The 12,198-nt window shown below is 49.2% G+C and overlaps 1 protein-coding gene across 11 annotated transcripts in view; it reads left to right on the top strand.

Annotated features, from left to right (window-relative positions):
- NFATC2 (nuclear factor of activated T cells 2) overlaps positions 1-12,198 on the top strand; it is a 156,773-nt gene that overhangs the window by 91,627 nt on the left and 52,948 nt on the right. For all 11 annotated transcript variants that reach the window (XM_023534077.1, XM_023534076.1, XM_011365966.2 and 8 more), the window contains exon 6: positions 1,548-1,688. In XM_023534077.1, coding sequence (XP_023389845.1) covers positions 1,548-1,688 — 141 coding nt within the window. The remainder of the gene's footprint in view (positions 1-1,547; positions 1,689-12,198) is intronic.

Below are 12,198 nucleotides of genomic sequence, written 5' to 3' on the forward strand. Positions count from 1 at the left end.
GGGAGGAACGCCAGGGGCTCAGGCTGACTCACCGAGGGGAGGGCCGGCCTCTTCAGCCCACGCTGCCAAGGCCGGGAGGCCCGAGCAGATGGGTCCCTCATGCTGGCTCGGACCCGTTTCTCACCCTGCCCAGAAAAGGAGGCTGGAGAGGGTCTCCATTCTTTCCTGCAGGAAAGATGGCTGGCTGGAGTGGCTGAGGGATGGGGCTCCAGAGCTGGACAGACCAGCTTTTGAAGGTTCACGTTTAAGCCTCACCACCTACCCTTGGCCAGATGGTGACCTTGACTTCTCTTAGCTTTAATTTTCTCCTCAGTCGAATGTGAATAATTTTAATACTTCCTTCCTTAGAAGCTTGCTGTGAGCATTGAGGTCTATCACTGCAGTTAGCGCTCAGCATACGCCTGCCCATTCTCCATCTTTCACTGTGGTGGATAGAGGTGAAGATGCAGATATATAGGGACATTGAGAAATGTATGGATACGCGTGTCAAGATATATTCGGATATATCCATATCCGCCCCCATCCACCCGTCCATCTGTCCATCCATCCCAAGCTCCTCCTAGTAAACCCTGGGCACTGTTCTTGGCCCTGTTCCAGCGCTACTCAAAGCAAAGCCCCTCCCTCCTGGGGCTTATATTCTACTTGGGGTAGAGAGAGACCTGAACCAGTAAAGTTCCGTGGAGCATATCTGAAAGTGGAAAGTTCTTTGGCAAAAAGCAAAGCAGGGTAAAGCAGCCTAAAGGAAAGAGAGGGAGAGAGACACTGAAGGACAGACGGCCAGGGATTGGGTCCCACAGTTCTCATTGCGGGGGGATGGGGGGAGTGGGAGGGTGGGGTAAGGAGGTGACATTTGAGTCAAAACTACAAGAGGCGAGGAAGGGAACCATACAGGTCAGTCAGGGAAAACCTTCCAGAGAGAAGGACTTGGACATGCCCACGGTTAAAGACAGGAACATGCTTAGAGTGTTTGAGGGACGGTGAGAACGTTCTAGAAGTATGGCTGGAGCGGCATCGGCCAGGGGGAGTTCTGGGAAAGGAGGTCAGCGAGGCAGTGGGGGCCAATCGTGGCTGCGTGGAAGCCCATGTCCGGACTGGGAATGAATTCCAAAGTGGATAAATACGTGCAAACTGTTCAGAAACAGGGTCCTGCAGTTTCGCATGCCTGACCCCTTCGAGTGCTTGCTGCCGTCAAGGGCAAGAGGACAGTATACTGTAGCCGAGGAAGTGTCTTACGGAAAAGTCAGCCTCATAAAAAATGAAGAAAATATCCCATTGTCATTCGCTTTCCCTTCGATCGGAGGACAGACCCCTGCCTCTTGATTCGTGACAACAAAGTGTGGGGTTAGGAGAAATTTCGCCCAGACAACTTGGGGCACTTTCACAAGAACATAATATTTGCAGAGTCAGGTTGCCACGGGTGACGGTTCCACATTTAGCGATGGCAGCAGGTGACCAAGGTGGGCAGAGCGTGTCCTGTCGCGTCGCCGTGAAATCGGAAAGCCTCTTTGGGGTGCCCTCCCCGTGACTTCTCGTTCTCTTGCCCTCAGCCCAGCGGTCTGCCCACGAGCTGCCCATGGTGGAAAGACAGGACATCGACAGCTGCCTGGTCTACGGGGGCCAGCAGATGATCCTCACGGGACAGAACTTCACGGCCGAGTCGAAAGTCGTGTTCACGGAGAAGACCACAGGTCAGGGTGCCTTCGAGCTCTTTCGCGTCCGCCGGCGCCATGCGAAAGCCAGCGTCTTTCTGTTCCAAGCGGCACGGATCTGGGGGCAGATCCCACTGCATAGCGTTTCGCATTCCACTCGTTTTACTCACTGTGACAGGCTTCCCACGTCCCGCGCGATTTCGATGTCGACACGGTTCACCATCGCGTGAACGAGCCCCGGTGTGTTTTAGCTGATCCCAAGTTGTTTCCCGTGATGATAAGGTTGGCCCCCAGCCCCAATTCTTTAACATCATGATTTTTTACATAGAGAACAACACTTTTTCAACTTTTTACTATTTTCAAGAAGGGAAGCCAACTGTCGTGGTGATTAAGCGTGCCTGCTCCGTACCCAGAGATCCTGGGTTCACGTCTGGCTCTGTTACATGCTTGCTCTGTGATCGTAGGCAAATCACCTAACCTTTCTGTGCCTACATGTTCTATATATAGATCGATCATAACAAGACGGTTGTCACAAGGTTAAATGAGTTACTACATGTTGAGCAATTATAACAGTACCAGGTATATCGTAAACCGATAAACATTGGCATTTATATTTTTATTATCAATAGCATCGCGATTAATCTTTGAGTACTTTTAGGATTAATTAATTAATCTTTTACATATGACCCTCTGTTTTTAAAATTTATTTGGAGTGTATTCCTGGCAGTGGGATTTTGGATAATCATCGTAAGGGTTTTAAATGCAGTTTGCCGAGTTACCGTCCAGAACTCTACAAACTGTAACTTCCATCGACAGCATGTCAGTAACGGTTTCACCCCTCCCAGAAGTGCCGTTTTTTTTTTTTTAAATTAAAAAAAGTTGCCGAATCGATGCTAATTTTTACTTTGCACTCCGTTGCTCTGAGAGGTTTATGTTTTTGTTTATCAGCCGTGTGTATTCTTTCTTCTATGCGCTGTTTGGTAATGTGTTTTGCCCATAAGGATGTAAAAAAAAAAAAAAAAGATCAGAAGTAGGAAAAATATCAGGTTATGCAATTATGTGATAGTTGTAGATCCCAGACTTAGGTTTATTTATCTATTTATTTTTCTAATGGGCATGGTTTCAGGAGGTTCATTCACGGGGGTATTGGTGTTGGTCTCTTTATTACCCTTAGGGTGATCCACAGAATATAACAGGCAGGCTGTCTGGTCGTGGGGATTGTGCACCGCACAAGGCTACCTCCTCTGGGGGCTGCCACTCAGACTGGATACATCATCTATGTGTGAATTACTAAGACACCTGCTAACAGGAGGAAGCCTTGAGTGTCTGGGAAAAGGGATGCTTCTTCCCAGTTCACATAAAGCCTCCTCTGGGGGTGGGCCCTGTGACCAGGACATGGGAACTGCTTTCTCCCACTTTGAAAGCACAGTAGAAGGCAGCATCGAAAAAGGCATTAGGTAAGGCTGTGGCATTGGGGGCTGGAGACGGATGAATGGGTTTGAGAGAGGTTTAGAAGGCACGTGGTCGGTCACGGTGAGTTTGAAGGGCAGCGGTGGTGTAGCAAGGGGTTAGGAACACAGACGTTTAAATGGATGCATTGTATTCTATCATATGGTCATCCAACACTTTATTTAACCAGTGCCCTTTTATTGGGCATTAGGCTCCTTCCAAATCTGCACTATTATAAGTAATGCAGTGAAGAACATCTTCTACATTCGTTTTGTCAGCTAGATGGGAACTCACACTCTTGAGCCAGTCTGCTTGTGTTCAAAGCTCAATCCCACTACTGCCGACCTGTGTGACCTTGGGCAAGTCACTTATCTTCTCTGATCAACAGTTTCCTTGTCCGTATAAGGAAGATGGCAGTCCTATCTGATAGGATGGTCATGAGGTTAAGAGTTCATACATGTTAAGTACTTATAAAATGTTTGGTATATAGTAAGTGCACAGTATATGACGGCTATCGCTATTTGTTACTTCCTGTATGTGGTGTCGTGGATTCGAGAAGGCACGCATGTTTTCGAGCAGCTTGAGGGGAGGCATATTTCTGAGGTGGTAGAACAATGTAAAATGTTCTCTATAGCAAGAATTTGTGCGGCTCGGGTAAGTCAGAGACCAAACCAACGTAGCTGAAATAGGCACTGTTTAACACTGGGAAATGCTTTGATGAGCAGGAGGAGGCCAGAGCAGAGAGGTCTCCCAGGGCTAGGTAGAGACGTGGCCTTGGTTTGGTCTGCACATGGGTACGGTCACAGGGAGTCAAGATGGGTTCTTGGGCAGGAGGGTGGCATGAATGGTCAGTGACCAAGGAAGCTTTAGCCTTTCCGGTTTCAATGCATCTTCTGTACTGGGAAACCATCCTGCTGGCCTTCTGCTGACTGTCACAGGAAATGTGTGGCTTCAAAACGCCATGTTAGCAGGGAAAAGTGCTAATAAGACACAGACAACTTGCTATCTATCCACGTCCAGGTCGGCAGTGTCTGTGAGGGCCAACGGAACTGTGCAGGGATGGCTCGGAGGCCAGGTCCTACCAAGTTCTCCTGGAGTTAGGAGCCAGCGGCTTTCAGTTGCCCAGAGAGTCCACATTCTTATGAAACTAGTCAAGGGCATCAGTTAAGTGTTTGTTGAATGAAGGGACAATGAATGAATGAATGGCATTTACTCTCTAGCCTTCTCTTGGTTTTGGAAGAAATTTCACAGTTTACATCTTACCGGAAGGAAAGCTCAGAGCCTGTTTGAACTTTGCAAAGTTACGTGTTAATGAAAGAGCAGTAATAACAGCTCCCTATGGTCGAATCCACCTGTGGGCGGGCCCTTCGCCTGCCACTCTCTGCCTATTGTCTCCACTAACCCGGCATCCGTGGGAGGCAGATGGCTAAGCTTGGAGAAGTCAGGGCACTTACTTGAGATCATATCCAGCATTGTCCTGTAGTTCTACCTCCCTAGGTCTCAACTTCCATCTCTGTAAAATGAGTTGGTAACAATCCTTTCGTCCTGGAGTTAAATGCATAAATGAGTGGCATGGACTTGGTGCAGAGGGAGTGTTCACTGAATGTCTGTTATTGTTTTTATGGTCTCTCCAGCGTTATCATAGCTTAGGCCATGTACGTGGTTTATTTTACACACACTGCCCCGGGGGCTGGCCTGGGCAGGGCAAGCTGTGCAGGGCTGCGTGCTATGGTGGTCACAGGTACAAGCTCTGAAGTCAGATGGCCTGGGTTCGAATCCATGATCTGCATTTAGCAGCTGTGTCATCCTGGGTAAGTCTCTTTACCTCTCTGGGCCAATATTTCCTCTTTCGTGAAAATAGAGATGATTTACTTCTCTCAAGAGGTGAGACGATTAAATGACATCATACAGATTAGGCTCTTTGCATAGAGCTTGGCGCATTATAGATGCTCATTAAATGTCAGCGTCTATTATTATTACATTTAGTCTGTGGTAGGACAGAGAGGAGTTAGAGTTTATCTCATGGAACCAAGAGACTTTGAAAACAGTAATAGGTTTAATAATAAACTGTGTGCCAGGCCTTGCCCTACGCACTTCATACATATTAACTAATCTGATTCTTCGTGACAGCTCTACAAGAGAGCTACTTTCCCCCAGTTTTACTGATGAGAAACTGAGCATAGAGAGATTAAGTAACTTAGTCAAGATCACACAGCTAGTAAATGGCAGTGCTGAGTGTGACCCCAGGCAGCCTGGCTCCGGCGTCTGCACCCTTGACTGTTAGCTGTTCTACTCTGAAAAAGCTTAGAATCAGGTTAACTGGCTGAAGACCTTTCAGCTGCTCTGAGCCACCGACTTGAACCATTTTGTGGTGACAAAGAGCCCTGAATTCTTCACAGGGTCATTGGGTCGAGAGGATGCGGTTCGAACCCTTTCACGTCTAACTACAGAATCCGAGGTGACTGTGGTTCCTGGGTTGATGCCAGCAGAAAAGTGGGGGCCTCAGAGATGCCTCTGAACCCCCAGAGAAGAGACGGGCTTCCTAGTGGGATGCCTGGCTCCCCATGGCTCTGACAGACAGGCAGGTGGCTTCGCCTCTGCAGGAAGCTGGTCTTGCTCTTTTGACCCCAAAAATCTCGCTTCCCAGCCCAGGGCCTCCTTCTGCACGGGGAATCCCTGTTGCTTAACTTCTTTTTTCCAAAACGCATCCCCGTTCCCGTCTCCATGGACAGCTTGGCCGGCAAGGGCGCTGTGGGGCGGGGTGGAGTGGAACAGCTGAAGTTTTCCAAGGAAAGGGGAACCCCAGCTGGTTCTCACATCAAGGAAAGGTGACAGCCTCCTGGGCTAATCTTAGCCCCCACGTTGGGTCATCGGCACCACCCGCTCCAACGTTCTTTTTATAGCCGTCGACCGAAATGGAATTGGTGGTTTCCACTCCAGCAGGATGACAAATTGGAGAACGGTGAAAAAACAGGGCGGAGGGGGGGGCAGCATGGCGTTTCTTAAGTTAGAAAAAGCTCGGTGTTTTGGAAAAATGGCCTCTTATTTATAGCAGCAGGAATAATAATGATCGTGATATTATTTTCGTTACTATTTTGAATTATGTTCACGACTTCCAAGAGCCTGTATGATCCGCACCCCCCTCCACCCCGCGCCCCCATCTCTCTGCTTTCAGCCGGTTCAACTCTCTCGCCTTTGCTCTTGGCTGTGGCCACACCGGCCCCATTCATTCCGTCCTCAAACACCCCACGCTCACTGGTGTCTCAGGGACTCTGCGTTTGCTCTTTCTTCTGAGAATTCCCTTCCGGCCTTTCTTCGTGACGCTATGCCCTCCTGTTCCTTCAAGTCTCAGCCCCAACTCGACCATTCGCTCCGGAGTTCGTCATCTTCCCCCACCACCAGGTCGGCTCCTGTCACATTGTCCTACTGTGTTTTCTCTGTGGCACTTAGCACTACTGAAAAAATCTTGCCGATTCGTTTACTCGTTTATGATCTGGTCTCCCATGCTGGACTCTTAGTTCCTTAAGGGCGGGGACTCGGCGTTTGCTACCGTATCTGCGGCACCTGGAACCGTCCCTGGCACATAGTAGGTGCTCACACATATTGCTGAATGAAAGTGTCGTCTCCTTTAAATGTCACACTGGCTCTGAGAGGCGGGCGGCATCACCCCCGTTTTATAGATGAGGTAACCGAGGCTCGTAGAGGTCAAGTCATGGGCCCCAGGTCAGCCCATGGCAGGTGACAGAGCTTGACTCCGAAGCAGCATTTATCATCGACCCCCTGAATAATCTCTCTAGTCATGTCCAAGGGGATAAAGAGAAACCAAACAGGATGATCGCGGTGTTTCCTATTTACCATTCTCAGCGATGGCTGAAAAGCTTTATATATTCTCTGAAATTTGAAAAATGTGTAACCTTTCAGACGAAGTTCATGCTGGGAAGCCCAGACTGTTCCTGACTTCAGCTAGTCACCCTGGCCCCTGGTCACCCAGGCCCCGGGCAGAGTTGGGGGGTCCCAGCAAAACATTGCAAAACAGGAAAAAATCTAAAGACACAAAAATAAAAGTGATGTGGCAGCGGAAACAGGGTTGCCATGGCTTTGAGCGACTCCCCAAGCCTGGGTGGGATCCAATGTTTTGGAAGCTTCCTCCACATGACACAGGGTTTTGGAATTTTTCAGCTGGTAAATCTGTCTTAATTCAGGCCCCCGGCCCCAGCCAAGCAGCTCCCTGCTGTCTGTCCTGCGGGGGTGTAGGTTGGAAACTGGCCTGCATCAAATTACTCAACTTTGAAACTTAAATTGTTTGAAGAAAATTTGTGTTTTGTTTTGTTGGACAATTTTCTTGGAACAGTCTGATGGCAGAGGCTCCCATCACCTGTTGAGAGGGCAAATTGATTTTTTAGAGGCGTGGGTGGTGGAATCCCCTCTTTCGCACTGAGTCATCGTATCCTAATATGAGTCATTTTATTACTTGGAGGTTCCCAAAGGTTGTATTTTGAGCTTCATTTAATAAATAGAAATGTATTTGCTTAAAATAATTTTTTTTTTTTTTGCTAAATTTAGTATTTTTCCATGAATTAGTATCTGGGAAATATTGGAACAATCTCAGAGGAGGCACCCCCTTTTTCCACCTGTTTGTCCCCGTGGGTTCAGTTTTCCTTGGTGTGGTGTTTTCTGGAACAATAGACTTGGGATGGGAGTCCTTCTAGATTACTCTTCCCTCTGGGAAAGGTCAGACCCAGGCTGGGCCAAGGCATGACTAAGACTCTGCAGACCTTTGCCCTTGGTGACTCACGTCCACAGTGTCATCAGCCCCCTGGGCTGAAGCCCACCACTTTTGCACAGTTGGCTGGGACACAAAGCTTTCCTCCAAAGACGGAGGCCAGATCGCCACTCTGAAGCCTCACTGGGGACAAAGAAAATGGTCTCATTTTCAGAGAGCTGACTATTTGCCCAAACTTTAGTCCCCTTGCATGCAGGAACAGACTTTCAAGTGAAAGAATCCTGCAGTTCATTCCGTTTGGATGCCTCTGAAAGAGGACACATAGAAATAAGTTTTTCTAATTTACTTGGGTCCTAGAATTTCCTCCCTCAGAAATTTTTCTTGGTGCCAATAGGCCATTGTGTAATTTGCAATTAGCAGGCTGGCGTCCCCCACTTCCCCCAAGAAAATCATGATATCTTTTATTAACTGAAACACTCCTTTCTATTATTTTTTAATATATTTTTGGTTGCATACTCTTTTAAGTAAAGATTGCGTATATTTAAGTTATAAGCAGGCTGCATTTGGGATCATCCTGCAGACTTGGCTTAAAGCCTGTATCGGCCTCCTGTTATGTGCTTTGAGACGCATGTTCTCCATCGTGTTATAGCAATAAAAGAGGATCAAGGATCTAAAAGCGTCCAGCACATAGTAGGTGCTCGAAAAATGTCAGCTGATTTTCCATGCTCCCCCCGGGGAGCTCAGTTTACGTAGCACGGTGTCAGGAAGGCAGGGTTGTGTTGGCTTCTTCTCAGGGAGAAGGGTCCTTTCCGGCACCGTTACGTGTCACCCCTCGTCTCACCCCAAGCCATCGTGCTCCTGGTATCACTTTCCGCCCCCATTTTACAGACGGGGTCAGGGAGGAGCCGACTCACGTAGTGAGGCCAACAGACTTCCCTGAGGGACAGAGCTCGTCGGTGGAGACCTAGGTCCAGAAGCCCCGCTCCCCGCTTCACAGAGCGACTGGCTGTCCTAAGCGGGCGTGGGCGATACCTTGGGCGGGATGAAAGATGAGCTGACATCCGGCCCCCGTGCCATGTGACCAAGTGATGCTCGCTCCGCTCACTCAGTGCCCGGGCTGCCATCCTCACTCCCCAGGTAGCCGCTGGACACCTACACCGGGGACACGTGAAAGATGAGGTCCCTGCTCTCAGGAGGTGAAGACTCTCAACCTGGTTGATAAGCAGGTCACTTTGAGATGGGGAAGGTGCTGTGAAGACAGTGAAACCAAGTCATGGACAGAAGAGCAAAGGGCCTGGAGGTGAGGGGACAATATAGGACGCTCAGCGAAATTCAAATCTCAGACGAACGATGAATTTCTTTAGGATGAGTATGTCCTATGCAATGGCACGGAGTTCCGGATATCCCTGTAGTGAAGATGTATGCATTGTTTTCTAAAACTCAAATTTAACCGGATATCCTGTATTTTTATTAGTTAAGTCTGGCAACTCTGTAGAGAGTGGTCAGGGGGGGCTTCCCCGAGGAGGTGGTGGTGAGCAGCATCTTAAAAGTGAGAAAGAAGGAGCTGTGTGGACAGTAGGAACAGTGTCGCAGGCAGAAGGAACTGCCCAGTGCTACGGCCCAGATGTGGGGATGAGCTTGGGGCATTTGAGGAACTGAACGCAGGCCCAAGTGGCTGGCCCAGTGTGAGAACAAGGGTGACACCAGCCCACCCTGGAGAGGTCACTCGGGAGGGTATCAGATCATGCTGGGACCTGCAGGCAAGGAGCTTGGATTTTATTTAAAAAGCATGAGTAGCCGATGGAAGCTTTTAAGTGGAAGAATGACCGTGATCTATTTATATTTTAAAGATTGTTCTGGCAATCTGGATGAAGAAGGGTCTTTGGGGAGGGCGGGGAGACATGTGGAAGCTGGGAGGTGAGCGAGTAGCCCCTGAGGACGTCCAAGTGGGGCAGTGGGGCCGAGCCCACTGAGGAAGTGGGGGTCAGGAGGAGAGGGGCGAGGTGCCGGGGGGTCCTGAACCTCTCCACAAAACACACGTGGGCAGCTGAGCCCTTCGGGTGGGTGAAATCCTAAACTAGGGGGACACTCCTCATCCCCCATCTGCCCGTTCACCACGTGCATCTGGGGAGTACACGTTTTTCCACTCGTTAGCAGTCACAAAGCACAGACTGAAATGACTTCAGCCGTCTTCATTTAGCTAATTTTTAAAAGCAGAGCCAGGGCTGGGATGCATCATGCAGGGTTTCCTAACCCAAACTGACGTTTTGATCTCCTTCCCGTTGCCCGGAGCCCGGTGGCATGCTGGCGGCCCGAGCGAGGACGGATCTGTTTTGCTCGCTCCTGCCCCCTGCGAGCGCTGACCAGCCCATGGCTCGTGGAGGCCAACAGCTAAGACTCCAGCCCCTTCTGCTTCCTGACATTTTGCTCCGACGACGTGGGGCTCAAGAGCTGTCTGCAGAGGGAAACCATTAAGCCGGGGGAAGTGCAGGGGCCATTGGTTTGCAAACGTGCTTTTCTCTGGGGACAGCAGCCAAGTTAGAACAAAGGCTACAGTGCCAGTCGAGCCTGGCACGTCCCCTGCCCCCCCCATTTTTTTTTTTGTTTTTCTTTTTTCTTTTTTTTTCTTGCTGAGTCTTGCTAAGACTTCTCTAGACTCAACCTCTTTGCCCAAAGAAGTTGGCTCTTTTCTCTTCCCCTCTGAGTAAGACTTGGAAGGGCCTTTTTTTTTTTTTTCGTGTTGGCTGCTGGGCCTTGTTAATTTAGGATGGGGGAAGTTTGCCCGAACATCTGCTCCAGAGACCGAAGACCTTTATTTCATCTCCGCCCAGAGCAGTAGAAGCTCTCTTGATTTTTCTTGGGCCTCTTCTGTTCTGGGCAGGACTGCTCAGAGGCCCAGACCTGGGCGTGGGATGGGAGGTGGGTTGAACTCACACCGAGTCGCTCTGGTGGTGTTTGATTCCTTGTTCGCACCTGTATTCCAGGCTTCTTCTTCATCAGTCTGTTCCCCGAAGGATTCCTCGATCAACGCTCAGCAAATTCTCTTTGTGGGGTCTTTTTGCTGGAGAGGCCTATAGTCCGACATTTCCTGAGCTCTGGCTATGGGCCGAGCACTAGGGAATCTTGAGGTCCGTTTGTTCATTTAGCCTACCAGTGTTTAGTGAGCCCCTATGATGTGCCAGACACAGAGTGCCAGGGATAACACAGAGAAGTTCACAGCCTCGCAGGGGAGAGAGACAGAAAAGCAGCAGGCAGATAAAATGTCCTAGAGTGGAAGGTAGAAGCAAAAAGTGACAGAGAATGAGGGACAGGCCAGGGAGGACCTCCCTGAGCTGGACCTGAAGGAAGGGAAGGAACTGGTTTTAGCGATGTCCAGAAGCCTGGTCGTTGGAGGGGTAGAGAAGGCCCGTGTGGCCAGTATCACGGCCCCAACAGCCTGCATAGGGCCTGCCATGCAGCGGGAACTTAATCAGTGCTGGTGGCCCTTGCCCGGCCTCCATCTAAGATTGTGGCCCCAGAGGGCTCCTGGGAGGCGGGCAAGTCAACAGGCAATTGCAATATGCTATTTTCATAAGAGAAAAGCTTTATTTTCAAAAACATTAGAAAAACACACACAAACGGAAATTGCCCACAAGTCTTCCATGTTTCTCGAATCACGTGAAGGAGGACGTGGGGGTCTCACTTTATCCATCCAGCCTCAGCTGTGGGGCTGTAGCCAAATGAGCAGCTTGGGGCGGAGCTTCCCTAGCTGTCAGCAGACATATTTAGAGACTCACCAAGTTGTATCGTGCTGCACGTGCTGGTCTGCCGCACTTGAAAAGTCTGCTTTTAAATATAACAGGGACAAGCTTCTAGGTCAGAACACATCTTCCTTATTCTAAGGGCTGCCAGGTATTCCTATACCTAATATACCTGATAACTCTATACCAAGTGTGGATGGCCCGTAATTAATCCAACCTGCCCCCGTCAGTGAATACTTTCTACGGCCATTTTATTCATTTGCTGTGGGAGATTGTAATGCAGTGAAATGAACTGAGAGACTGTCATACCCACCAGAGTACTTGGGTTAGATGGCCAGCCAATTCTTTCTCCCTAGAGTTGGACCCAGACGACACACCAAATTCTAAAATAATAATAATGAGAACAGCACTTACCATGGGCTGAGTCTTTTGCCAAGCATTTTATGTATAATCTCTATTTGAATTCTTGCCGAACTCTTTGAAGTCAGTAAATTATTATTTTGCCTATGAGGAAACCGAGGCACAGAGAGGTTAAGCTACTACTCAAAGGCCACACAGCTGGTAAATGGTGACAACAGGACTGGAACTTCGACTAAGTGACGGGCCGAGGGAGCCCTGCCAGCATGTACTGTGAATT

This window comes from Pteropus vampyrus, unplaced genomic scaffold (assembly GCF_000151845.1).
Source record: "Pteropus vampyrus isolate Shadow unplaced genomic scaffold, Pvam_2.0 Scaffold117, whole genome shotgun sequence".
Lineage (NCBI taxonomy): Eukaryota > Metazoa > Chordata > Mammalia > Chiroptera > Pteropodidae > Pteropus > Pteropus vampyrus.